The 26,241-nt window shown below is 37.0% G+C and overlaps 1 protein-coding gene and 1 pseudogene across 1 annotated transcript; one reads left to right on the top strand and one right to left on the bottom strand.

Annotated features, from left to right (window-relative positions):
• The first annotated feature begins 669 nt into the window (after positions 1–669).
• On the top strand, positions 670–23,100 carry cd4-1 (CD4-1 molecule). The gene is made up of 11 exons (XM_042489364.1): positions 670–744; positions 12,750–12,871; positions 16,721–16,797; positions 16,890–17,051; positions 17,164–17,316; positions 18,995–19,234; positions 19,328–19,693; positions 21,941–22,201; positions 22,347–22,447; positions 22,548–22,591; positions 22,763–23,100. Exons 3-11 carry the CDS (start codon positions 16,740–16,742, stop codon positions 22,791–22,793), a joined length of 1,416 nt encoding a protein of 471 aa, XP_042345298.1. The 5' UTR covers positions 670–744; positions 12,750–12,871; positions 16,721–16,739; the 3' UTR covers positions 22,794–23,100.
• Positions 23,101–23,215: 115 nt separating this feature from the next.
• LOC121945296 lies at positions 23,216–25,949 on the bottom strand (annotated as a pseudogene).
• Positions 25,950–26,241: the final 292 nt, after the last annotated feature.

Here is a 26,241-nt window from a genome sequence, read left to right as displayed (position 1 = left end):
ATTCAGATAATCGTAAAACAGTGCAGGAAAGGTGGACCCCACCACAAACTACTTCATAGAGAGGTAATTACTTTTGGATTATACACTTAATGGCAATTTCAAGAGAAAATGCCAACATAAACCCAAATGAATAAGACGAATGTCTAGGATAATAACTGATCCCTTGATCAGTATAATAACAAACCTTGTCATTCCTCATTTATGCTCTTCAGTATGCGTTAAATTGTGCCTGCTTTGGTTCAGGAGCTCTGAATTCACTACAACTGGTGCAGTACAATGCAGGTGTTGACACCAGTGAAATTAACACCTGTTTCACACAGTAACTAGACCACCAATGACATACATACACACATACATACAAACAGTATATACATATACTACACATGCATATCCGCATGTGTTTAAGAGCAAATAATATTTGCTATTTTGAAGAGTTGTGGAGTTCTGGTGTTTTGTAACATAAACCTTCCTTACAAAACTTTTACATAGTGTGTGTGTGTGTGTGAGTGTGTGTGTGTGTACATGAGAGAGACAATGTTATCCTAATCTTTGTAATCCCTTTAGTACATAACAGAAAGGATGGGATCATCGTGGTGTCTAACTTCCTCTGTGTGTGTGTGTGTGTGTGTGTGTGTGTGTGTGTGTGTGTGTGTGTGTGTGTGTGTGAGTGAATGAGCCACCTACAGAGCGTACAGTCGACCAAATGTCAGAGCTGAACTCATCGCTGCACTGAGAACATCAAAAGTGAGTACTGCCAAACATACTGTATATGTATACTCAGTGTATTTGTTGTTTCATAAGTTGATTTAAGGGGTATTCTTACAGAGGTTAGAGACATAAATCAGGATGGCAACATGTCTATCTACGAGGGCAAAATTGTTTCTACAAGTACTGACAGACGCTGTCACTAAATGTGCTCTCGTAGACAGAAGCACTAAAGGGGCACTGAGGGGCTAAACTGTAGCACTCAGACCTGACCTCGCCCCGGGCCACATTTTTAAAACTCTTTATCTCTCGTGCCATATACTGATTGTTTTGTCTTGGCCTTGGTTTGGTTTCGTCTGTCTTCTTTGTATTTAGCCTCAGACTGAAAAATTATCTCAAATCATTACAAGTAAACAGTGATGAATATCTTTAATATTCTGGCTGAATACTTGTGATTTTTGAGCTGGATCAAGTAAAATTACACTAAACCATTTGCTTGTTTTACCACAGGCCTTAAGTAACCTTTTAAATGAATAGCCCTCTACGTTTGGATTTCACCCTGTATGGAAGATTTTGCTGTCTTCTTTGTGTTGTGCTGTTCCAATGACAAACCAGAGAAAGATTTCAAAATCTCAAATCAGAAATGCTTAAAATAGAATTCTCTTTTACTCACTTTCTTGAAGTGTAAAGTTCAACGCTTGTGCAATGACACTGGCAACATTTAGTTGATTTTGCAATTCAGTGGGGTGCTATTTGCAGTGTTATTCATACACACAAAGTAATTCTCATTGAAGAAATCTCTGGAAATATAGAAAGTATTAAATCCACATGATTGTGAATGATTCATTCGTATCTGTTGGTTGTAGCTTTGGCTAATGGGAGCAGCTTCGTGGTCTCACAACTGGTCAACGTGAAACCTGATTGTTGCACAAAAAATAAAAATATATGTGAAAATAATTCACTGTTTTTCAGAAACTATCACAAACATACTGTCTTTATTAGGAAGAATCACTGTTTACAATTTAAATTATTTTTGTTGTAAATAATGTATTCTTCTGAGGAGCACAGAGAAATCATTGACATTTTAAAACGTTAACATAATGTTTGCTTCTGGCTTGAAACAGCCTGAAAGAGAAACAGTAATTGTAACTTGTTTTGTTTGTTTTCTGGGCACTAGTACTGTCTGTAAAATATATTTAATGTGACAAATGAAAAGGATCTACTCATGCCAGAACTTAGCCTTTATAGGTTTACGGTATTCCTCATTGGTTGACTAAACAAATAGCTTTCAACGTACTTTTAATGATGCGTTAAGAAATGCCGTATATCCTACCCTGTAACGTCAATGCATGTACTTGTTGCAGTCAACACCCTCAGGAAAGCATACAACATAAATTAATGTAATGTTGGTGTAAAGTGTAACCAGTAGGTTTGATGCAGGTTTATTTTTTTATTAACTATAATACAAAACATAGTTCTGCTTTTATCCAAGCTAAAAAGTGACTATTTGATTGATGCTTATCGTACACATATTGCCAAATTTGGTCTTGATCTTCCAACTAATCTGAAATAAAATGCATGATAATTAAAATGTATTTTTAAAACAACTTTACACACTGGTAACTGAAGCTGTAATTAAGGTATTTTGGAGCCGGAGAAGAATCCCTGAAGCAAACAGTCTGTATATTATCACCACATCACTCACATGGTTTGTTTCTTACTCTAGATACCTGAACACAGGAAATGTTAAAGATTATATATCTTTATTCAGGACATAGTTCTGCTGTATACATCGCTGACAGTGGGATACCCCTGCCTGTGGTCCGAAGTCATTAAACTTGTAAACGGGCGCCACACGGGCCGCTCACTTTACCTTGTGTATAAATGCACATGTTGAAGATAATATTTGGTTGCAGAGGTAACTATTATACTTATAATGTAGGCTTATACGTTACTGACAGAGGGATGCCCCTGCCTGTTTAATAAAGTCCGAAACCGTAAGACTTGTGAACAGGTGCCACACAAGAGACAGTCAGTTTACGTTGTGTATAGATGGATAAATCCACATGTGGCGCATTTTGACGAAATGTCCTTTATGGTGTTGGCTGGCTACGTATTTGCCAAATAATCCTGTGAATATAATTTTTTTTTTCTTTAAATTGACATAATTTGAATTTTGGGAGTATTTTTTTTGCCTGTAAATGAATTGTTTTGTGTGCTCTAGTTTTTAGAAACCTGCTTGCTTTGAATTGCCCTTTGCGGAGCAAATAAGGTTTTTGGAATTGAATTCAACTGAATATAGACAAAACAAAAACGTAAACCTTTTACCCCGCTGCATTCATGCAAATTTTTTTACAGCATTAATTGCCACAAGAGACCTGCAGTACTAGAGAGACAATTAATCTTGTCCATGTCAGTCCATGCTGTATTCACTACCACTGAAACATGCCTAAACACCCATCAGTTTAGCAGAGGTCCCCTAAAAAGTTACATTATGTAATATTGTGCAGTCAGAATAGACGACATCTTGTTTGTGCACATTTAAATTTGTTCCAGTTTGTTCAAGGTTTCTTGTGAACTGACGAAACAAGGACAGTGATATAGTTTTATTGTGTTGTCTCGATGTTCCTGCACATTTGATCTCATAGTTTCACAATTTTAGAAGACCCAAAGTGTGTTTCTTTCTTTATTTATTTATTATGTTTTAAAAACAACCACAAGGAGCTTTAATGCTCAGTATTTGGCTGCAGGTTGATGATTAAAGTCTGCAAACAACATATATCAGCAGGTATTTAGTATTTTACCTGGTGATGCTTCGCTAGACCTGTTGTACTGCAGCGATCTTCATGCCTTACTTGTTTTGGAACCTATTACCATCAGCTTTATTTTATGCAAAGTAATGCTTCGTCCCCAATAAAATGACTAAATTTAACCATACAGAAAACTATTTGTTTAAGACCATTGTTTTTACTCCATTCTCCTTAAATTTGGAGGAATATGTACAACACAGTTCGCCCAATAACATCTTCAAACACCGATGAGCACCGGGAGGCTTGAAGTCAGCTCTTTAATCTCTTTGTTTTATTTGTGTGCTATAGTACAGAGCTGAAATAATGATTTTTTTGAAAAAAAAAAAACAAAACAAAACAACTTACAGACATTACAAATAGTAAAAAAAAAGTGATGTATTTCTTTCTCCCTCTCATAATGACAAGAAACATGTCAATGTTCATTTAGAGGCTCTACATGTGTTTTTTGTCTCTTGTGTAGGTGATAACCGAGCTGTGTTTCCCTCACTCTGTTCTGAAAATATAATGTCTCTGTTGCACTGGGGGTTGTTTTCATATGAGAAAACAGGATTCCCTTTTCATGGCTATTACTCAGTACTCTGTCTTATTGTCTGTCTTACACAAATGAACATGCACACACAGTCATTCAAAGTGAAACTGAAATTTCTGTGTGTGTCCCTCCTTCTTGTATTTCCATTTGGGGTTATCCTTCCATCAGGAGCATGTATCTAGTACCCGAGAAAATCATAATATACAGTCGATAAAGTTTACTTATTGTGAACATAACATTATTCAAACACAGGCATGTAAACACCTGGCACAGGTTTGTCTCATATTAGTTTTGGTGCTAATCAGCAGCCTTTGATTGGTGCAAAACAGTTGCAGCGATCAGCACGATGATTTATGAGTTTTCAGAGCAACAGGAGACAGTTAACAGAGCAGGTGCAGGTGCAAATTGCACACTTGATTATCAAATAATCCACAATCCTTGAATTTAAAATGATCATCTGATAGGTGATTTCCTGTTCTGTAAACTCCCCTCATGTTTAGCTTCTGTTCCGCGCAGGTTTCAGTTGTCAGTTCAGCTTCTGATGAGTGGAGTCAGTGTTAAAACGGTAAATTGTGATCGATCTCTGACCATTCTGATATCGAAAATATGCATTTTCTAGTTTGTTGTTTCTTTTGTAACAAGATGGCAGTTGTGTGAGGCTCACCGAGTGCTGCTCGTGTGTGAGCTTTGCAACTTTAGTGTTAAACTGCTAAGCAAGAAGATGACTCCCAGTAGGCCGAGGGTAAAGTGAACTGAACCAGGAAATGAAACATAATGCTTAAACTGTTCTGCAGCTGTTACTGTGAGGTAGATGTGTGCACCTGTGTGTGTCGGACACTGAACGTTAAGCATTTAAATGACATACACTGTTTGTGCTTGTAACTTTGTTGCTGTGTTTATGTGGATATTAATGACTGTGTTATTAATTTATAGACCATGCACTGCGCTTTTAATGTAGGACGCATTTCAGAGAAATCTGACAATAAATAATCTAATCTCCAGAGGTGTGGACTCACATGACTTGGACTCTACTCCGATACAAGTCACGGATTAGATGATTTTAGACTTGACTTGACAAAATTAACAAAGACTTACATCTTGACTTGGACTCCACTCGGACAAGGAACTTTTTGACTTAAAAGTACTTTATACCTTCCACCAAACCAATTTTTGGGAGAGAAGGTTATAGAAACTTTTCCAATGAAAGATGATGTAAATACAACAATATAAGACAGAAAATTAGTCAGAAAATTTAGTGTGCTGTATTAGATAATAGTGCTATTATGCTATGAAAGTGTGTCATCATTACTTTTTTTCTGATTAAGTCTAGTCACTCTTGTAATAAATAAATACAAACTTTGAAAAACATTAATATTTTTTGTGAATTTAACACTCTGTTGTTAAAATAGAATTATATTAGAATTATAAATTAAGGATTAAGCACATGCCGCTTTTAGTGGATTGATGCAGTGAAGCAGTTTTGGAATTTATTACACTTGCAAACAAACCAATTTGCTGTTGACAGAAAGCTAACCTTCCCCACTATGTAACAGGAGAGCAGTCGTCTATTTGTTGTCTACCTCTGCACATCTAATACTTTTATAAGCAAATACATTTTTGAGGTTTTTTTGCCTTTATTCAATAGTTGACAGTGTAGAGAGAAACAGAAAACATGGTCTGATATGCAACAAACGTCCCCGACTCGAACTGAACTGAGGACATGTCAGTTATGTGATGTGGCTTGATTATTAACCGTGAGCGCTCAAGAAAATGCATTATGCTGTCAAAACATTTAGGTTCAAATAAGAGCTCTGTCTATGATCATTTGTATAGCGCTTATCACACAATGTCACAAAGTGCTTTACAAGGGCATTATACAACATACAAAAAAGGAAAAATAGAGAAGCGACTGCCCGAGCCTCATATTTAAAGAGCAAAACTGAGAACACATTATTAAAAAAAAAAGAAAAAAAATGAAAACACATTGATATGAAAGATATGTGGGAAAAGAAGCAGGAATTTGGCTTATTTAAGAGGCTTTGAGGGTAAATTTGCAGTTTTCAGTGGCTCTTAAGACCTTGTTAAGACCCAGCACCAAAATGTTTTTGCAAAAATAGATATCTGGGTCACATTTTGTTTTCGAAACAGAGTAGGAATATAAAGCTGCTGCAGGCCCTTTTGGCAGGGAGTAAAAAATCAATCACTAGAAAGTTTTCCGTACCACCTACTTTGGAAAATTGGTATGGAAATATTTAAAATGTCAAACTTTCTTTGACGATCCAATAGAACAAATTCTATCAAATCTGGAATAAATGGATCAAATTCATAATCCCTCGAACATACTTTGTATGACTCAATTACTATTTCATCTCCCTCTCTCCTTCTTGATAGGAATAGCAGAAATGTAAGCTCCCTATGTATATATTTAAGTTTTTCACAGAGTGTGTGATTGGCAACGTTAATGAAGCTGTAGGACAAAAAGTTTTCTTGAGCACTGAGCTGTGGCACACAGCCACAACTAATGAATATACAATATATAAATAAAATGCAGACCTAGTGCATACAGGTTATCAAAATGCCTGTGTAAATAGTTATGTCTTAAGCTGCCTTTTAAAAGACACCACAGAGTCAGCAGACAACAACAATGCAGTAAGGGCATTCTGTAATTTAGTTGCTATGGCTTCAAAAACCTGATCACCACAGGTCTTAAGGTATGTGCGAGGGACAGACAATAAATTTAGCATTTTTCACCTAAGAGTGTGAGCTGCAGGGTACAGGTAAAGTGGTTTCACCACATAAGCGGGAGCCCGACCATGTAATGCTTTCTAAGTAAGAATGAGAATTTTAAATTCGATCCTAAACGCAACAGGGAGCCAGTGAAGACATCTGAGCATAGGAGTAATGTCTGTGAGACTGTCTATTTGATCTTGTGAGAAGTCTTTCTGCACCGTTTTTTATTGCCTACAGACTATCAAGAAATATCAGTAAGCTGTGATCTCTAGCTTCAACTGCTGAACTAAAGATGCTCGTACATGCATTTATCTCAACTCTCACTGACTAACGTCATGTACTTTTCTTCTCATTTAGTATAGGCGCTCTTTAGTAGAACAAACAAGATGTGGTCAGCTACTTAACAAGGCGTCCAAAGATGATAATTGGTCAAATATTGTCCCAGGTTTACACAGGTTTGAGTGGGCAGCTGACGAAAGAGGTCTATACTTTGCATGATCAGGAGGAAAACATTTTCTAAAGCAACATCCATCGTATCAGCATTGAGTAAATACATTTTCTGCCATCTAGTCCCTTATAATAATAATAATAATTATTATTTTATTTTATAGCACTTTTTAAAACATGCAGTTATAAAGTGCTTAACATTTACATACATATACGTGCATGTGCACGATATAGAGACAAAAGTTAAAGTACATGACCAAAATAAACAAAACAAATGGCATACAGAGAGGATTTACAAAAAGGCCAACCTTTAGAAATGAGTTTTCAGCAGCCGTTTAAAACAACACACACATTCAGCACATCTAATTAAATAGAGAAGGCTGTGCCAGTGTTTAGTAGCAACAACTGCTAAAGCACACTCACCTCTGGAGTTGAAATAGGATGGGGAACATACGGAAGGCCTAAATTAAATGATCGAAGTAGCTGACAGGTGGAAAAGGGGATCAACATCTCTGCTACTCCACTAACAGTGTTAAGGCAGTCTCTGAGCCTAAATAAGCCTAAGGGCCCACTGGGTTTGAATGAAAAGTGGAGTTAGATATCATCCGCAATAAAAAGTTTTTCAATATTAAATCTGTTTATGATTTGCCCCAAGGGTAGCAAATGTAAAAAGAATAACAGGGGCCCCAGAACTGTCCCTGTGGGACACCACAAATAACACAATGTACTGTGATTCATCAGTAGACAAACGTTTAGAGACGCGATGACATTGACATTAGAATGTAGATATTTGCAGAGAAGCTGTTTTATTGAGAAATAGCTGACGACAAAATTTGCTTTAAAATTTGTGTTTTCTATCTATGACCCCATTCAACACTTCCCGCAATTCAGGCGCAGTTAACCTCTTTACAGAGAGGTCTAATTCTTACTGTTGTTTGGATGAATAACTTGGTCGAATTAATTATTTACAAGAATTTAGTCACATCAACTACTGAAGCAGTTATTGTTGCGTACATGAATGTAGGCGCTGTGGAAGAGTTCTGCAGTTTTTCCATGGTATAACCAGCGTCATCATTTAACTTCAGCAAATCAACATTATGTTAATGACAACTTTACAGTAATAGTATGCTTTAACATGAACCCTGTGCGTCTGTTGTGAACCACAATGCATTTTTCCAATGCCAAAAATAATTCTTACAAAAACATGACTTGGCATTATGACCTGTCAAAACATGACAGTCATGTTTATGTTTGAATCTGTGCTAACTGTAACAAAAATATATTTTTTTCCACTCTGATGAAACGATTAGCTTACAAACAATACAGTAACACACAAAAATAACGTGTATGAATGATGGAAGTGAAGTGGTGAGTGGGAGAGACATCTATTGTTTCACAACTGAAGTTTCAAAGAAGTTTGAATGAAGTTCCCCCACATGATGAAACAGTCATTGAGCAGAATGTCACTTGTTTCTGGTTCTCAACTTCTTTTCCACTGACATTTTGTTTGTATCTGAAAAAGTCACATACAGTACAAACTCTGTACCTTCCCGTCTTTGTAGGGCTTCAGATATCTTCCAGTTTTTCTTCAACGTACCACTGTTAAATAATACAACATTCTCAGGGCTGGCCCTAAAATGCTGGTGGCCCGGGTGGGTGGACATAATGTGATCAATTGACCCTAAACTAACTTGTGTATCGTAATTATTAGTGTAAGGACAGAAAATGCACAAATACACACTCAAAGACTAAAATAATATCTAATAGCTAAAACACTGTCTTTAAATATGCTACAGTGAATACATTAAATTAACCAAAAACCCTATGATTACATTTTTTCAACAACGACAGTGCTTATTTCATAGGGGACAGTCATTTACTTACTTAACCTACTTATTGTTTTTTAGTATTTGTTGGTAAGATATGTCACCAAATGTTTTCAGGTTTTGTTTAATTTTTGTTTCTTTTTCATTAAAAAATCTTTTCTAGATCGACGGGCCTTAAACGCAGCTGCTTATATTGCTTAATGTGCGGCACTGGCTCTGGTGTAACTCGAAATGGTTATAGAAGAGCATTCAAAAAAACAAGTCAGAGATAGAAAACACAGATAACATGGCGAGGGAAATCCTCTGTAGGAGTGAAATGTCTGCAATGGAGGCTTAGGAAACAAAGATATAGATACGAAAAAAGTGAATCACCCCTCATTCTTGCTTGTGGCCCACACTTATAGTCTTTTTCTCTTTCGGTAATGAAACGATATGGTCCACACGCCCTCGTCAGGTGTGTGACTAATGAGGGAGTCCTCACTTTCAGGTGTTTTCCCATTAAAATCACAGCTTAGAAACACAAATCCACTAAGGAAATGTCAAATTTGAGCCGTTTTTATGCCCAGTTCTGTGAGAGATTACTCATTTACGCTAGGCCCTGAATGTTTCTGTATGGCGGCCATAACTTGTAAGCGTTTTCTCATAAGGAGCAAACAAAAAGCTTGTTTCATTTCAGCTCAGAGAGAACAGAAGCAGGTGTGAGCCCTTCATGACGGTAGTACAGAGGCAGGCAGACAAACCTCAGAGAGACACATGAGACGTGTGCGAGATGTTTGTTTTGTCCTTGTTGTGGTTTGTCTTTCTAAACCACCTCAGCGTGTTTCTGCAGCTTCAGTCCCTTAATGATCCCTGTAGCTGTCATTAGCCAGCTTGGCCTCAGACAGATCACCTTATTATTGCATGAAGATGAATTTCTATAATATTACAATGCCTAAAAAAATAATGTTTAGAACAAGAGAAAATTACACTCATATGAATCAAAACCTTCATGGCTTCAAGCTATCTGTATTGCTTTCTCCATTTCTGACCCACTGAAGCCTGAAATTCAACAAAATTGCCTCATTTAGAAAACTTTCTTTTGTGGTTTTGAGTATTAATGACAATATTAATGAACACATTTTTAAGTGCTTGTCAAGGTTTGCAGAAAAGAAACAAAATAAACTCACACATTATGCCACATTATAAAGTGGAACTGTGACAGTAACTATGTTTGCAGTTTTATGCATCACACCAGTAAAAACCACCATAAGCTCAAACTCTGACATCAATAAGAACAGACAGAGATCCACAGATGCTGTATTACTGTTAAAATTGAGTGCAGACAAAACTCTACAGCAGGTTAGGAGAGGAGATAAGCACCAGCTGATGTTAAGCTCCCGCACAGGTGTACATTCCCCCAAAAAGTATTACAGCAACTACTCGTTGTGCGGAGCGTAATCTGAATTTTACACTGGATGACTTCATATCACTAAAACGCTCAGTGAAATGTGAAATGAAAAACTGAGTTTGAAAAAGAATTGCTTAAAAGTTGACAATGTAGCCAACCTCTGTCACAACAACAAATATGCAAAGAATAATCAGTCTTCAATGGGTACAAGGTGCAGAGTTCCCCAAAAGCAGTACAACAAGAGGTAAATGAGTACATGACTGAACGGTGTTTAGTAAATATTTATTTTAGGGAGAGGATCACAGAGATCAAACGTGTTCTTAGCTTTTAGGGGTTTGTTTGTTAAATCCCCGGGCTGCGCTCATTTGCTTTGTTAATTCTGATCAGCTTGTTTTTCAACACTGAACACTAATTCAGCATTAATCGGAACAGAAAACAAGAATTAGATTAGATGGAAACATTTAGTGAAAACTGCTAATCTCTTTCCACCGCGCGGACTATTTGGCGGGCTGCCGTTCAAACTCATACAGACGAGACTTGAATTTATTTAAATTCGAGACTTGAATTTGTTTAAATTCAAGTCAAAATAGGGTCCCGAAGACCAGCTGGAACATATACAAGTCGAACACAGAATGATAGCATCGCAGAACGCTATTGTTGTGCTCTCTTTTATTTTTCATTTAACTTTTTGCTACTACTTGCCTATTTGTGCTATTGTATCTTGTTTGTTTGTTTGTATGTATTTATTGGTGTGTTGTCTTATGTGTTTGTATGTGCCTTTGCAGTGTTTTAAAGAAGCTTAAGACAAATTTGCACTTAGGTGGACCCTAAAGTTTATCTGTCAAACTGTTTAACTACGAAAGTTTCAAACATGGCCTGTTAAACGAGGAGAAAATGTGTCTTAAATGATGCACAGAAGCTTTAGAATGGCCAAAAAACAGTCCTATATTTTGGGCACCTGGTAACTCGCCTGGAGGAGCGGGCTCCCCATGTGCGAGGGGCTGTGTCTTTGCGCCAGCGGCCGTGGGTTTGATTCCACCCTTGGCCATTTGCTGCATGCAATTCCCTCTCTCATGCTCTTTCACGCTGCATTTGGCATCTAATAAAGGCATAAAAGTCAAATAAAAAAAAAAGATTACAACTTTTTGTTACGTTTGACTTAATACCAGTATTTTTAAATGCTGACATTCAGTGATATTCTGTATTTTTACATACTCAAGAGACGTTTTGACAAGAATGGGCATGTTTCTCGGCAAACAAAATCTTTTAATTTGATAAACAAGAATCAAATAACCCTGCAGATTTTATACAGCTTTAGCTTTCTTTAGCTTTTCTTTCTTTTCTTTACTTTCATTTATCTTGTAAACTTTAAGAATACATGGCATGCTGATGTGTAGTTCCCATTATTTAGACAATATCTAAAGATCTTATTGCTGGAGTGACTGAAGACAATTTTCATGAAAAATAAAGCCATGATTAAGTGTAGGCCAGTGTGTAAAAGTGAACATAAAGGGACTGTTGATTTTATCGAGGAGAAGATGAAATGCACTGACAGCTGTATTCTTGTGATTTGGAGTCGATATATTGATATGATGATCAGTGAGCGGTCTGATATATTTATTTCACTGTGTGTATTATTCTAAAATGATCACAGTCTCTGTACGTCTGTCCCAGAGAGCCAATTTCCCTCAAACCATTTCTCTTTCCCCGTACCGCACATTATCTGAGTGTTTCTTTTTAGGAAGGGTTTCATTTTTTTAATTTGCATTTAAAAACTGCTTTTGTGAAGATTGGTCCAGCAGTTCATGGCTTGAGTTCTGACATACTAATTATGTATCTAAATCAGTGCAATTATACGACCGGGAGAAAATCAACTGAGCAATTATAATAAATTAGGCCGTAAGCCGTCCATGTGCTATTTAGAACGTGCTAAAGATAGATAATGAGCCCATGGAGACCGTTCACAAATTTTGTGACTTCTGTTATCAGGCAGCAAGTCAAATAATAATTTTGGCCAATTTAGATGAGTGGTTTGTTTATCTGTTGGACTGTTTAAAAAGTAAAAAAAGAAAATCACAAGTACATTACAATTTACTGAATAAAATATAACACTATTAAACTGCACAAATTATTTATTTTGATTTTATTTAATTTTATAACGCAACGTATACATTTTAGACACATTAGGCGATAGTTCAAACAACTTCTATAGGAAGAAAAAAACATTGAGAAGAAATCTATTCTTCTGTAACAACCAATCAAAGGTCACTATTCTGATTTTGTGTTTGATCGACAACTGTGTGCTTTGTTTCCAGACCAATCGTTGGCGAGGGAGGTGCAACGGCATTTAAAAAGAGGATTTGTTTGATAAATATTCAACATTTCCACCTGACTCCGCTTCAGTGAGCACAGAGAGACACAGCAGTCAGCAATTGATGTAAGTATACTGTAGTTATTTTAAATTTATATTTTTGCATTTAAAATATAAAAACATTTACTACCGGAAACACAAAAAATAAGTCTCAATGTTTTTCATGCCTGATGCTTAGTTTGAATTATAAACCTGTGAGAGCTCAGCTGGCTCAGCGGGTCGAAATGTCAAAGCAAGTGTTTATGTAATTACAGCAACAAAGAGGGGTTGTATTATTCAAACATATGTACCGATCCTTATAACTGAGAGAAATACTTGAACATTAAACATGAAAATAATCATTACAAAAATATAATGAAAATATATTTTCTGCACAAATTTCAGCACAACTAAAATAATATTTTGAGGGTTTTTGTTATTATTTATTCCTTCTTGCTTTTATGCTTAGTTGAAATTCACAGGTAGTACAGCACTGAGCAACACGAAATGTAATACCGCTATACACATAGTGAATTATAAAGGTAAATTTCATTCATAAGGGTAGTTTATCTTAGTGCATTAATTTTACACATGCCTTTACATTCAATATTACCACCTAAGCTGAAAATATTGAGAATACAACTAACATTACTTATTTTTCTATCCAGCAATTTTGTATCCTGCTTAAACTGCATTAAATATATCTGTGCGTAATTTATAAGGAATAGAATTTATTTAAAAAAATCTGTTCGATTCAGTTCAGGTGGCAAAAGGCAGACTTTAAAAAGTAAACATAGAACAGACACACGCTTAATACAGATCGTTTTGGTTTCTGGGTTACAGCTCCACAGGTGCTGTGACTCTAAACGTCTGTGCGTCGTCACTTTCGCTCTGTCTCCCCTTTTTACTTACTCTCTTACAAACTCTGATCTCAGTTATAATAAATAATGAAGCATTTTATATCATATCTCACACATTTCTTTCTTCACATGTTTACGGTCCTTAATCTTTTATAGATACATTGGAAACATACATAAACCATTTGCCGTGAGACGTTTCTCCTTGACAAACATCACCTCAGATTTTAATATTTAATTCTGCTTTTCTTGAGGTAGCTGACTGACTGACATTTTAAGTGCGAGGCCCCAGACAAATGATTATAACTATTTAAAGCCATGAGCAGAATTTATGTACAATAAAAAGGACTTTGTGACCTTAATAAATTTGAAATATGCATCCAGATACTTTCATGTAGAGGGCTATAACTCATTGAGGATCGTTTGTGAGCAGATTTGGCCTCTAATGGTGAGACAAAGAGATTTTTAGAAGGATTTTTTGGACATTTTATGCATTTATTGGGCAGCTGACAGGCGAGCGATGACAGGAAACGAGAGGTAGAGATGAGGGATGACATGCAAGGAAAGGTCCCTGGACGGACGCAAACCGGGGACATTGCATTCTGGCGCCTTAGCCACCTGACCACCAGTGTGCTCAAACGCTGATATTTTTTATATCACCAAGAAATTTGCCAAAACCCAATAACAATCCAGTATAGATTTGCATTCTTGCACAGTGGTGATGTCATAGGTTAAGAGAGGAAAAAATACACCAGTGAAAGTTCATTAATAGAATAAATTACCTGAATATCTATTAAATTGAAGTCGTATTGGACTCCAATCATTTATTTTCTTATTCTTTCTTAACTATATTTTATTTTGTTTTTTGTTAATTTTTACAGCCAGTATAAATCAGAAGCCAATGCTCATTGTGTCACAGACAATATAATTAAATAATCTTGAACCAAAACACCACATTAACAATAATAAACAGTGTTTTGACATAAGATCTTTTGGATCTCAGTGTCAAATAAAATCATTACAAATAAATCCCCGATCTTAGTCTCTTGCGCTCGCTTTTGGCCTGAAGCCCGAGTCAAAGTTAGAAGACCCAACAGCTTTATCTTCAACATGGAAAATTGTTTGGCCTGTGCAACTACATTCACAATCTAATATAATCAAATGGCAAATTTTATTTTTATTGATTTTTGATCTTAGGGGTTTTAATTAAAAAAAAAATAGACCAGGTACATAACCATTTTCTTTAAAGCGTCACATCACTATAAAAGCAACAGTAAAAGTCTTTGACAAGATGGTTTTGTACACAATCATGACATACTGTACAAACTACAGAGGTAAAGTAGAGACAGACAACAGAGAGAGAGATAAGGGAGTAAGAAGAGAGAAACATCTACCTTAAACCACAGCTTAGGTGTGCTGCCGCTGCTGTGGTCTCCTCTTTTCTCTTTTTAAGCGTGGAGAGATCCGTCTTTCGTGGAACAGGGGAGGAAGAGAGGGGGTGTGAGAGGCAGAGGGGGAGGATTGGGATAAGAATCTGCACCTTAACTAAATCAAGGCCCACCACAACCCAGCGTACGCTCTGTGTCTCCTCCCTCCGACATTTGTCTGTTTCTTCTCATTCAAAAACCCACCACAGGCCGCCTACTCTCAACTCTCAACTCTTTGTCTTTTATCCTCTCAAATCTCCTAAAATCTGAGACCACCACAAACCCCTCTTTGCTTCCTGCTGAATGATTTCTCTTTGCAGCAAAAGTTGATACAGTATGCAGTATGTTGATACACAATTATATGACAAAGTAGCAATGTCGCTACAATATTGATTTACTAAAATATAGCTTTTTTAGTATTTTGTTCTAAATCTGTCAATAACTTTCTTAAAACGATGGGCTCTTATGCTTAGTTTATTCATTGTTTTCTGTGCAGGAATTAAACCCTGGAACACGTTATTATTTTGTGAATCTGTTGTGTTCAGTTGATATTAACTAAACATCAGAGAGGCGTTAGTGTTGCTTCGCATTATTGTACATTATGATTATGTGTTAATATTTTGTCTACTTCATGTTTGTAGAGGGGGTGGATAAAATAGGCCCTCAAATAAATACAAAAAAAAAAGTCCTTTAAAAATTTTAAGTTGAATCAAAAAAATTCTGATACAGTGTCAACCAAAATCAAAAATTTAGCTAAGTACCAGCTTCAAAAGGGTGATTTTTAGGGTTAAAACTGCAAAATATATTATACAAACAGTTAAGTAGTTTACATGATAACATAGTGACAAATAGGGCATGGTCTCAGCACAGTAAGAGCCTCAGAAAAAGTGCTGTTGATGTTCCACAGGGCTCCATACTTAGTCCACTCATTTTCCTTTGCACAGGTTGTTTCTTCATCAAATTATACAACAACATTGTGTAAAAACTGCAATTCTATGTAAATGACACACTGTAGTATTTTTTATCTCCAGCGCCTGATGACCCTGACGGTCGCACGTTAGACTGCTTTAAAAGTATCACATCTTTCAGTGTTACATGAGATGAAACAGACAAAACAGCAATTATAGTTGTTCTGACCAGATGAAATAAAAAAAGAAAGACCAAATTTAAGTGTCCTTAAAACTCATGCAAATAAGGTTCAATGAAATGGAAAAAGAGCGGGTATACATCGTAACCTAACTTAAAAAAGCTCACTGACCAATTTTTTTTTGTCTGAGATATATATTTAAAAAACTCAGACCATATCTAGTGAGTATTAAGACAAAGAAATGTATTAATGATTTTTTTTTGTTTATGACTATTGCAATTATTTTTTATTGGACTAGAATTTGCACAATCAGTGCAAATAGTTTATACAAAATGCTGCTGCCAGATGTTTAATTAAAACAAGTAAAAGAGAGGAGATCACTCCCATTTGAGCATCTTTACAGTAGCACTTGTTTTCTTATAGCATCAATTACATTTTTTACTTGCATTTTCATGAGAGCTACTTTGTATGTATAAAAGCTGCTTTAAAAATAAAGTTAATTATTATTGTTATTATTATGCAAAATTAATATGAATATGTTAATTGTATTTTTCTAAATTTACAGTTGTTCAGACTTGACTGAAATGAAGACCTCAATTCAATCTGTCCTCCTTCTCATTGCTATGCTCGTGTCAACAGAAGGTAAGATGCATTAATTGCAAAGTATTAAATTACTTTATGACATGGACTATTTGGTTTTGTGCATCAACACAACCTCTCTCTTGCTTTCTTAGGGGCAGACGATGTGATATATGTATATGCTCAGGTGGGAGGGACGATCACCTTTGAGCTTCCAGAGAAGACTGATTTCACAAAACATTATGTGTACTGGTACTTTGAGGGAGGGACTGAAATTGCTTGGTGTACTCCGTTGGGAAATAAGAGGACCTCTGAAGGTGAACAATGCATTGAGCCACTCACAGATATAACAACATGTTTTTAATATCATTAGATGAAATTAATAAAGATACTTTTGATAATAACAACCATTTAATTCTTGCTTTGCAGATGAACTCTGGAAAAGCAAGTTGTTCTGGACTGGTGACCGTTCACTGACCATCACCAACATCCCAGAAGGAAACTTTGGGACTTTTGTCGGTGAAGTGAAATTATTTAGCACAACCATTTCAACCATCAGATATAGACTTCTGAAACTCACTGGTAAGTGCAAAATAGACATTTACAGTTTAGTAAGACCACTACATGTTCATTTAAAAGGTCCTAATACTCTACACAAGATTAAGTTGGAAGCAAAATTCATGGGTGAATGCGTTTTGGAAAAATGTAGTGCATGCTTTGACAAAATGTGTTGTTCAAAGAGTTAGTGTATAATTGTTTCATGTTTTAACCTAAGGGCTGTGAGTCTAATTTGTTAAAGTCTTCTACCATTTGGCTTTTCAAAACCCAATGCACAAACCAAAATAACCACACTTTCTCATAAAATAATGTTTAGGCTACGTACAACTAATTTGTAATACAGAGCAAATTACATTTTCTATTGATAACAAGGAATAGTTGCAAATTTAAGTATCAGATGAGTCACAAAAATGTTGATATGAATATATCAACAAAATGTTGATAAGCAAAATGTTCCCTGCCAACGTATTTCAGTCTCTCCAGGATGTGGGGATGTTGGAATCACAAGTTAACACAATTGTGCCCACTTCCCCTGAAATCTGTGTGGTCTTGCAGTTTTGTACAATCACCATAACTTCTTGACTATTTAAAATGAGTAACATCTAATTACAATATAGAGCACTCTCTGTTTATCATGAAACCAATGCCGCAGGACGGGAGCTCTACGCCTTGGACAGAGTCACAAACACAGTGACAGAGCTAACTGTTAACATCACACGGCTAATGTTACCCAACAGTTATTAACGACAGAGTTGAGCCATTTGGGTGTGAGATTAATGTCTCTGTTGGATTTTCATTGCCACTGCAGGGCTTCTGCCCAAGCGGTAAAATATGACAAGTAGGGATAAGATCACGTTGTGCTGTGTTAGCTCTTGCTAACTGGGGAGAGAGAGCAGGAGGACAGCATAGATAGTCCTTCAACACTGCATGAAACAGCAGCAACAAGCAATCACACAAATTGAGTCCAACTCTGTGGGAAACACAGAGTGCAGACAATAATGAGCTCCAAATCTGAGACAGAATCACAACTACTTCTTCAGTTTTCACTTGCAATTTCATAGCAAAAACATACATAGCCGATATATAAACATCACAACACACATCGCATATTTTTCTTACAAACTGCTGAGAGACCAGATATTACAGGTTTTAACAATCCCAATTAAGCCCACAAAATTCTGGAGGGACTGCAGGGTATTTCAGCTATCAGCAAAATGTTCACTGAAAACAAATTTCAGTGGTTTTCTGCCAAAAGAGGCAATTTTGCAAAACAGTATTCACTTGTAGTGATCAAACAACAACAAGAAAAAGTAATCAGGGCTGAATATAACATGGCGGTCAAACTACACTATTTTAAAGAAAAGGGGTTTATGGAGGCACTGATCACTGACAGTAGACTTGAAAATAGGAGACAAGTGTGGCACAATATGGCTCCATGTGCATTTCTTTTTTATTCAGATGATGTTTTGGCCCTCAGGCCTTCCTCAAGATCAGCAGTCATGTTGGTCAGTGAGTCAAGTCGAGCTAAACAAGGCTGTTTTCTGGCTTTACTTTTACTTTTTGACATTTGGGTTTTTTTTTTTTTTACCGCATCTGCTACATTTCTATTTGTTACTTGCTAGATAAATGTACAGCCAAATCGACTGCTTAAGAAAAAAATCAAACCTTTAATAATTTTCATAATTTCCATTCTGTTTCCTAGCGACTGTGAGCCCAGTCTCTCCTGTGCTGCCGGGGACATCTCTGTCTCTGGTCTGCAATGCAGAGACTTTTCAGGGTCAGAAGAAGCCACAGATACACTGGCTGAATCCCCGGGGAGAAAGAAAATCTACCCGACAATCATTTAGTATGATGGCCAAAAACCAAGACAATGGGGATTGGACTTGTGTTGCTACATATAATCAAATAGAGAACAAAGCCAAAGTTTCTGTTACAGTTGTGGGTGAGTATTTGTGTACGTGCATATATGCATTCACAGTGGTGTACCCTCAACTTAAACATAACCACCGTAATTTCTCATTTCCTCCTTATTTAGACCTGTCCCCAGCTCCTTTACGTCCTCAGTATACATCTAAGTCCCGGCCTCTCACCATCCCCTGCTCTATTCCTGATCACATCTCCTGGGGACAAATCAATGCTACAGGCATCAAGGAAGTTACCTGGCACTTCATCCCTAAAGCGGACCCGAGTCCACAAAGGCTCTTCTACCTCTCTCTCGGTTCACTGACCTGGAATACAGTTCAAAACAAGGGACTACGCCCTTTAGGAGACCCCAAAAAAAGAAGTCTGTCTTTGACCAAAAGCCGAGGCACAGGAGAAGATGAAGGAGATTATATTTGCGCCCTGAAATTCAAAAACGGCGTGACTCTAAGCAGGACTGTCCACGTACAGGTGCTGCAAAGTAAGTCAAAACAAATTGCTTTTGTACAAGCCCAGCTCTGTGTTGCACTCACATCGGTCACGTTTAATGTTGTTTGCTTGTTCTTTTGTTATCGCAGTGTCCTCATTTATCTTCTTGATGTCCAGTTCTTTTCACCTTCCTAATTGTCATTCAGAACAAGTTGGAGACGGTCATTTCTTCGCCTTCTCTCTGTTGCACTGTGCGAGTGTTTTCATCTCTCGGCTGCAGACTTTATTTGAAAGTGTCCCTGGTGTGGCATGTGTCTAATTTAGTGGCTAATACACTTGTCTAGCTCCACTTGTTTTAATAGAGTATAACGAGCTTTCCCTCCGCCAGAAGAGTGTGATAACACAATGAATTTTAATTGGAGTCTGTGTTCTAAGGATTTATGGTGTAAAACTAAGATTTCTCATTTTTATCTGAGCTATTATTTAACCAGGAACATTGAAACGAGACCACCAATCTGATGGATAATTTCAAGGAAGGGAGGTATCTCACAATAAGGGGCCCCCTGATTTGCTTTTGAGCCCCCAAGTTTTACTAGATTCTCTTTTCTCTCCAGCTTAGCACCCCTGGATCACTACCGTCATCCACCAAACAAAATCGAATGCTGTGTATTTATTAAATCTGACGCTGTGTGTGAATGCTTGTGTGCTTGCTTATAGTGTTTCAAGGTTGGTTTGTTTAATGGTCTTCAACTCAGCTAGATCAAATAACAAGTTAAGACCACTGGGAGCCATTGCCTTTTAAGTTTTAGACTACTATTTTTGACTGCTTATGAGTTACTGGCAGTTAGATAAAGATAAAAGGTAACAAATAGTTGGGTTTAGTGAGTGTTAGTGTGTACTTATATGTAAAAAAAATGCATTTATCTTATAATAAAAGACGTTTGGGCGTTGATCAATCATACAATAGGATCCTACCTCACAAAACTAAATCAAATGTAATGTATTCATTTACAGATTGTGCCTGTCTAGCTTTCTTAAAGGCTTAATATTGTTTTCATTGTCCATTAATCTGCTGGTTATTTTCCCGATTGATCAAAAATTGTTGATGGAAGATAAAGTAAATGCCCCAAAAAAAAAAAAAAACGCCACGGGGGAGAGGTTGATAAAACATAACGAGAGGGAAATGGTGGAGGGGAATGTTTGTGGAGAGCATTTAGTAAGAGAAAATGAAAAGTATAAAAACAAAATTTGCAATTTTGCACATTATTTATTTTCTTATTATTTGTTATTTCTTATTGGATATTGTTTATTAGGTGAGGGAGGTGCAGGGGATGCTTGCCCACGGCGCAGAAGTTGCAAAATCTGGCATTTTTTTCTCTTGAGACCCAACCAGCAGTCAAAGGCTCAGAGATATTCAATTTATTAGAAAAGAAGACTGAAGAAAGACACTCTCTAGAAATTACAATTGGAGGGTTGAAGCCAAAGAGAATTCAGCAATTTTGTTAAAAAAAAAAAAAAAAAAGATTTGCATGATTGATTGACTGTCAATTGTAAATTGGTTTTCTCACCATTCATTGGTTGAAAGGTTGACTTATTGTCACTGCTTAAATTGTCCTTAGGGTGAAGTACAGTATATCATGACTGAATAATGACGTTTCCCCCCTTTTTTCAGTTTAAATTGGTTATTAATTGTGCAGTGGGGTTTTGATTTAGATGCTGTCATGTACTGCTGTTTCTGTTCTAATTTTGTTTTTTTTAAATCTATAATCATCATCAGAATTGGCTTTAATTGCCACATATATGCACATACACATGAAATTTGACTCTGTATGTTTTTTGCGTAGCTCTAGACATAAAGTAACAATCAGGACAAAAAAAGCTGGACGATGTTAACACAAACATATGGAACACATACATACATTTATACTATAACATTTAACTACATATTATATATATAGAAAATATATATGTGCACAGATTATATGTATGTGAACAACAACACATTGAGTCTGTTAACAGCCAGAAAATTGTGCAATAGGGAGGGGGTGAAAATGCTGCAGAGTAAATATAGAGCAGTCAATGTAACAGGTTGCAATAAATAAATCAATTCCCCTAAATTATGTTTTGCTGGCTCACTGCAGCAACAGAAGCCAAAGGCTTAGTTAGTTTCAGATAGTGAATGGAGAAGAAAGGAGAGCACAAGATTTTCCCAGCCTGTCAAACTTTCTCATACATTTTAGATTTTTCTTTCTTTGTTTCTGCACTTAAACTCTCTCTCTCTCTCTCTCTCTCTCTGCAGTCACCTCCTCCCTGGGAACAAAGTTAATTTCTGGCCAACAGCTCAACCTGACTTGCAGCCCCGGTCACCCGCTGCCCCCTGACTTACAACTGAAATGGCTCCCACCTGAACAGTCACCCCTGTCGTCATCCCTGACACCTGACCGTCACCCCGCCCATCTCACCATCCCGGAAGTGGGGACAGGAGATAGCGGAAAGTGGAGGTGTGAGCTGTGGCAGAACAACACACGGCTGACGTTGGCTGAGATAACGTTGAATATCGGTGAGCACAGGAAGTGAGAGGAGAGCAGGAAATATGACAAGGACATGACCTTGTGGCCACAGTCTTTCTTACAACAAAGACTGACATGATGTGTTCTGTGTACCGTTTACTGTTTGATGACTGTTTCTGTTTCTGCTGCACACAGAACCAAAACTGAGTGTGTGGATGCAGGTGGTCATATGCAGTGTCATAGTCATCGTGCTCCTCCTCGTCCTCCTCATTTTCATCCTCTATCGACGCAGACAAGTACAGCAAAACCATTCCTATTCCTTTCTGTTTGATCAATCTGGGAAATTACTTTGGTTAAGCGTTATCTCTCTCTCTCTGTCTCTGTGGCTGACTTTAGCGGAAGACGAGAACCCTCAGGCATCGACTTTGCCAATGCAAAAAGTACGTAACAACCATTTCCTGGACTCGTGAGCACAGAAACCTGAGTCACACCTTAAGCCATAAAGTCTTTTATGAAGATACAAACATTAATAAAATGAACACCTTGCTTTCTGTGGCTCTGTTTCTATTCCCACATCTTAAAAGGAAACCTGTGACTTCTTTCTGTTTCAGCCCGAAGCCAAAAGGATTCTACAGAACATAACATCTCCCAAAAAAGACGTTTTCAAGAGGACATTGCAGCCAATTGAATTTCTGTCCAGATAAGATGGATTTTTCTGTCATAACTGCTGAACCTCTGTTAGGTGTGTTAGATGAGGGTCTGAAAGTTTAAAACAAAGTTCAGTTCAAAGACTTTTATCACACAAAAATGTATTTTCAAGTTGTATGTATGCTGTATAAATCAGCCAAAATAGCATGGAGTTTTTGTTTATTTGACAGAAGTACTCTTCATTTTAACATTATTGTTTGTGATAATAGACGTTAATAGCTGTTTATGTTGTACTCTCATTCCCTATATGTAATGTACTTTTATGATTCTGTATAATACTGCACTGACAGGCTTCATTTCCTGCTTTTATAACATATATTATTTTTAAAAATACCAAACAATTAAAAAAACAGGACTTTTTAGTGAGAGAATTGTTTATTTGTAGATCTGTTTGTAAATATTTTCCAATAAAGTATCAATATCTTCCACATGTGAGTGGTGGTCCCGCAGTGGTGTCTCGGGCTCACTGGAGCAGGGTGGCCGCCTTCTGACAGATTCGGGGATACGTGAATTCACAGGGAACATCGTACCAGGTTTGACTGCGGCTGTTGACCACCACACAGTCCTCTCCTTCTGCCCCACCAGACAGGTGGTTGTCTGGCTGTTCAGGGAACTCTGTGTTCCAAAATCTACACAGTGGGAAGACAGAAGAAAGCAGTGTTTCATGTTTATATTTTATCCTGATGTACTCAATAAATTAAAACTATTATAATAGTTAATCTATTTAGGGGGGGGGGGGGGGGGGTTATGTAGCAGTTTTCAGTTTTAATGTCTCTATTCTGATGTTTATTAATGAGGGAATCTTCGCTGTTGCTCAAAATATCAACTTTCCTACTGATGATGACCCTTAAAGGTCTTGTATGTAACATGTAGTGGCATCTATCTGTGAGGTTGCAGATTACAACCAGCTGAAGCGTCTCTCGTGATAAGCGTGTAGGTAGTCAATGCAAAAACCTGAATGGTCCGATCTAGAGCCGGTGTTTGATTTGTCAAATATGTGACAAAGATATTGAGATAATTAATGTTTGTAAAAGTGCTGGAACATACAGTATATATCTACATTTGATGCAGCATTCAGATTCTTTACTGGAAGACGTATTTCACAGATTTAACGGCACTTCAGCTGCAGTTTCTACCTTTATATGGTACACTTGTGACATCACAACTTCACAGATGTCTTAATGGCTCGGTTAAAGGCAGTTTCTGAATACAAACTGTATGCATTCCTCTGTGGATTGAGTGTTTTGATACTTTCACGATACTTAGATAGTCATGATTCCTGCTTTATAATCAAAAAAGACATGGAAATCTTTAAGTAAAAGTAGCAAAGCACATTAAAAAGTGAAAGTCCTACATTCGACATTTTACTGAAATATTGTTTATGTATTATCAGCAAAATGTACTTGAAGTTCAAAAGTAAACGTTCTTGTGCCGGCAGCATGGCCTCTGTCAGTGCTACATTATATTATACTGTTGAATTGTGTTGCAGCTACACAAAATTTTTACTTATTGAACTTTTGGATTTTATTATTTTTTGGACAGTTTTTTAAAGTACTTACAGCATATTGTCTGATTATGAAGTGTGTTTTTATATTAGTTGCGTCATACATACGGAATTTCAAGCGTTTTTTTGTCCGCCCATTTCCACTCTCCTTCCTTCTCAATGTCGTTCAGTCCGATCCAGAAGTAGTGTAAGTCTCCCAGTCTCGTGGCTTCTTTTCCCACGGTATCCTAAAAACATATTGCATCCAGATTTCTAGTAAATACTCTGAATTAACAAATGTCTCCAAACACACAGAAAAAAATACATGCAGAAAGACTTACATGCTCTTCTTTGGTGGTCCCAAGGTGGCAAGATGGGCACCTATCTCTGAACACTTATCTGTGCTGTTTGAATGGGAGTCCTTGTCGAGGTCGAGGTGGAAGCACTGATCCCCGACGTGAAGCCAACCGTCAGGACACTCATTGCAATTGATCGCTGTGGTAGAGTGCATGTGTTACTTTAGCTTTTGTAACCAGGATCAACATGAGTTTTCTCGTGCTGTGTTCAGAAGCCTTTCATTAGCTCAATGACCATTTGAAACCTTTACAAAATCGATTGATTTCTTCTGAAAACGGGAAGACAAGATCAACTTAACAATAAACATCCCCGAAATTGCAAGACATTATTAAAAGGTGACAAGAAAAATGCCTAAAAATCATTTTATGATTTTTTTTTTTTCAAAAACAAATAGGGAAAATGTCCTGAAAAGTATCTTTATCATCATAATTATAATATTCCAATATTAAGAAATTATATTAGAAAAATAATAGAGTATATACATCTATTTTTCTTGGTTTCAGCACTTAAGTGCTTTTATTGTTTGTATTTGTTTTTTTTTATTTTTAAGACTTATTTTCTAGAGATTTTCTTGTTTTCTTTTAAAAAAAAAAAACAACAACAATTTTTTTGGCTTATTTTTGGGCCATGCCACGTTAAGTTGCTCAGTGCCATCTCCCAGTGTTTTTTTTTAAATGATTCAATCCTATTTTCTTAGGTTTCAAAGGGTTAAACAAGCGAACTGGTTAATAATAAAAACCTTACAGATTGTTAACAACAAAATGCTGAACACATATGGGACCAAAGAATAGAAACAAATGATGAGTCCATCTGCTGGAGCATGGACAAGATACCTGAAAGGTCATCTGAAGCTGAGCAGTTGGATGCCAGGGCGGCGTACTGGTGACACAGACGTCTGTAACGATTCTCCAACAAGTCTAGTCTAAGTTTTAGAAAGGCTGCGTCTGGCTCTTGTTGGACAACTGGTCCCTGTGCCTCAAGACTGTCTTCAGCCTGAGAGGTCCCACCAATCAACAGGCCGATGAGAACACAGAGGACGACATTGCCTCTGATGCACACTGAAGAGACAGAATATAAAGACACACGACATTAAGGTACATGCAGATCCAGTTGTACACACTGCGTAAGGGAGCACTTACCTTCCATTTTGATCATGTCTTTCAGATTGTTTGATACCGCAAACTCTGGTATTCTCTCTCTGCTGGCTGTGTGTTTTATAGAGTAGTTTGTGTACTAAAGAGCAGGGGAGAAAAAGTACAGATTGCACAAATCTAGCAGACAGACTGGACATTTTGTGAACATCAAAGCATGCAAACTCAGATGGTGCAATGTCTGGTAGCCAAACCGGTGATGACCTGCCATATTGGATCAGATAGACAAACATTTCTTGATAGAGCGCTGGCATTGTTTACTGTTACATGGGCAAAGTGTTCTACTTTTTCCAAACCTGGCAACGACAGAGGTCTAAAAAGTACAACTCAGCATTAATCATAATTCTGTGTGTGTGTGTGTGTGTGTGTGTGTGTGTGTGTGTGTGTGTGT

Source organism: Plectropomus leopardus, chromosome 7 (assembly GCF_008729295.1).
Source record: "Plectropomus leopardus isolate mb chromosome 7, YSFRI_Pleo_2.0, whole genome shotgun sequence".
NCBI classification, from domain to species: domain Eukaryota; kingdom Metazoa; phylum Chordata; class Actinopteri; order Perciformes; family Serranidae; genus Plectropomus; species Plectropomus leopardus.
The sequence above is the reverse complement of the archived record's forward strand: the minus strand, read 5'-3'. Positions and strand labels throughout refer to the sequence as shown.

Bases quoted from the DNA above. Each gene is read 5' to 3' on its own strand.
- cd4-1 (XM_042489364.1), top strand. From the start codon at position 16,740: ATGAAGACCTCAATTCAATCTGTCCTCCTTCTCATTGCTATGCTCGTG. The intron at 19,235-19,327 runs GTGAGTATTTGT...CTCCTTATTTAG, and splicing joins AGTTTCTGTTACAGTTGTGG to ACCTGTCCCCAGCTCCTTTA. The intron at 22,592-22,762 runs GTACGTAACAAC...TTTCTGTTTCAG, and splicing joins CGACTTTGCCAATGCAAAAA to CCCGAAGCCAAAAGGATTCT.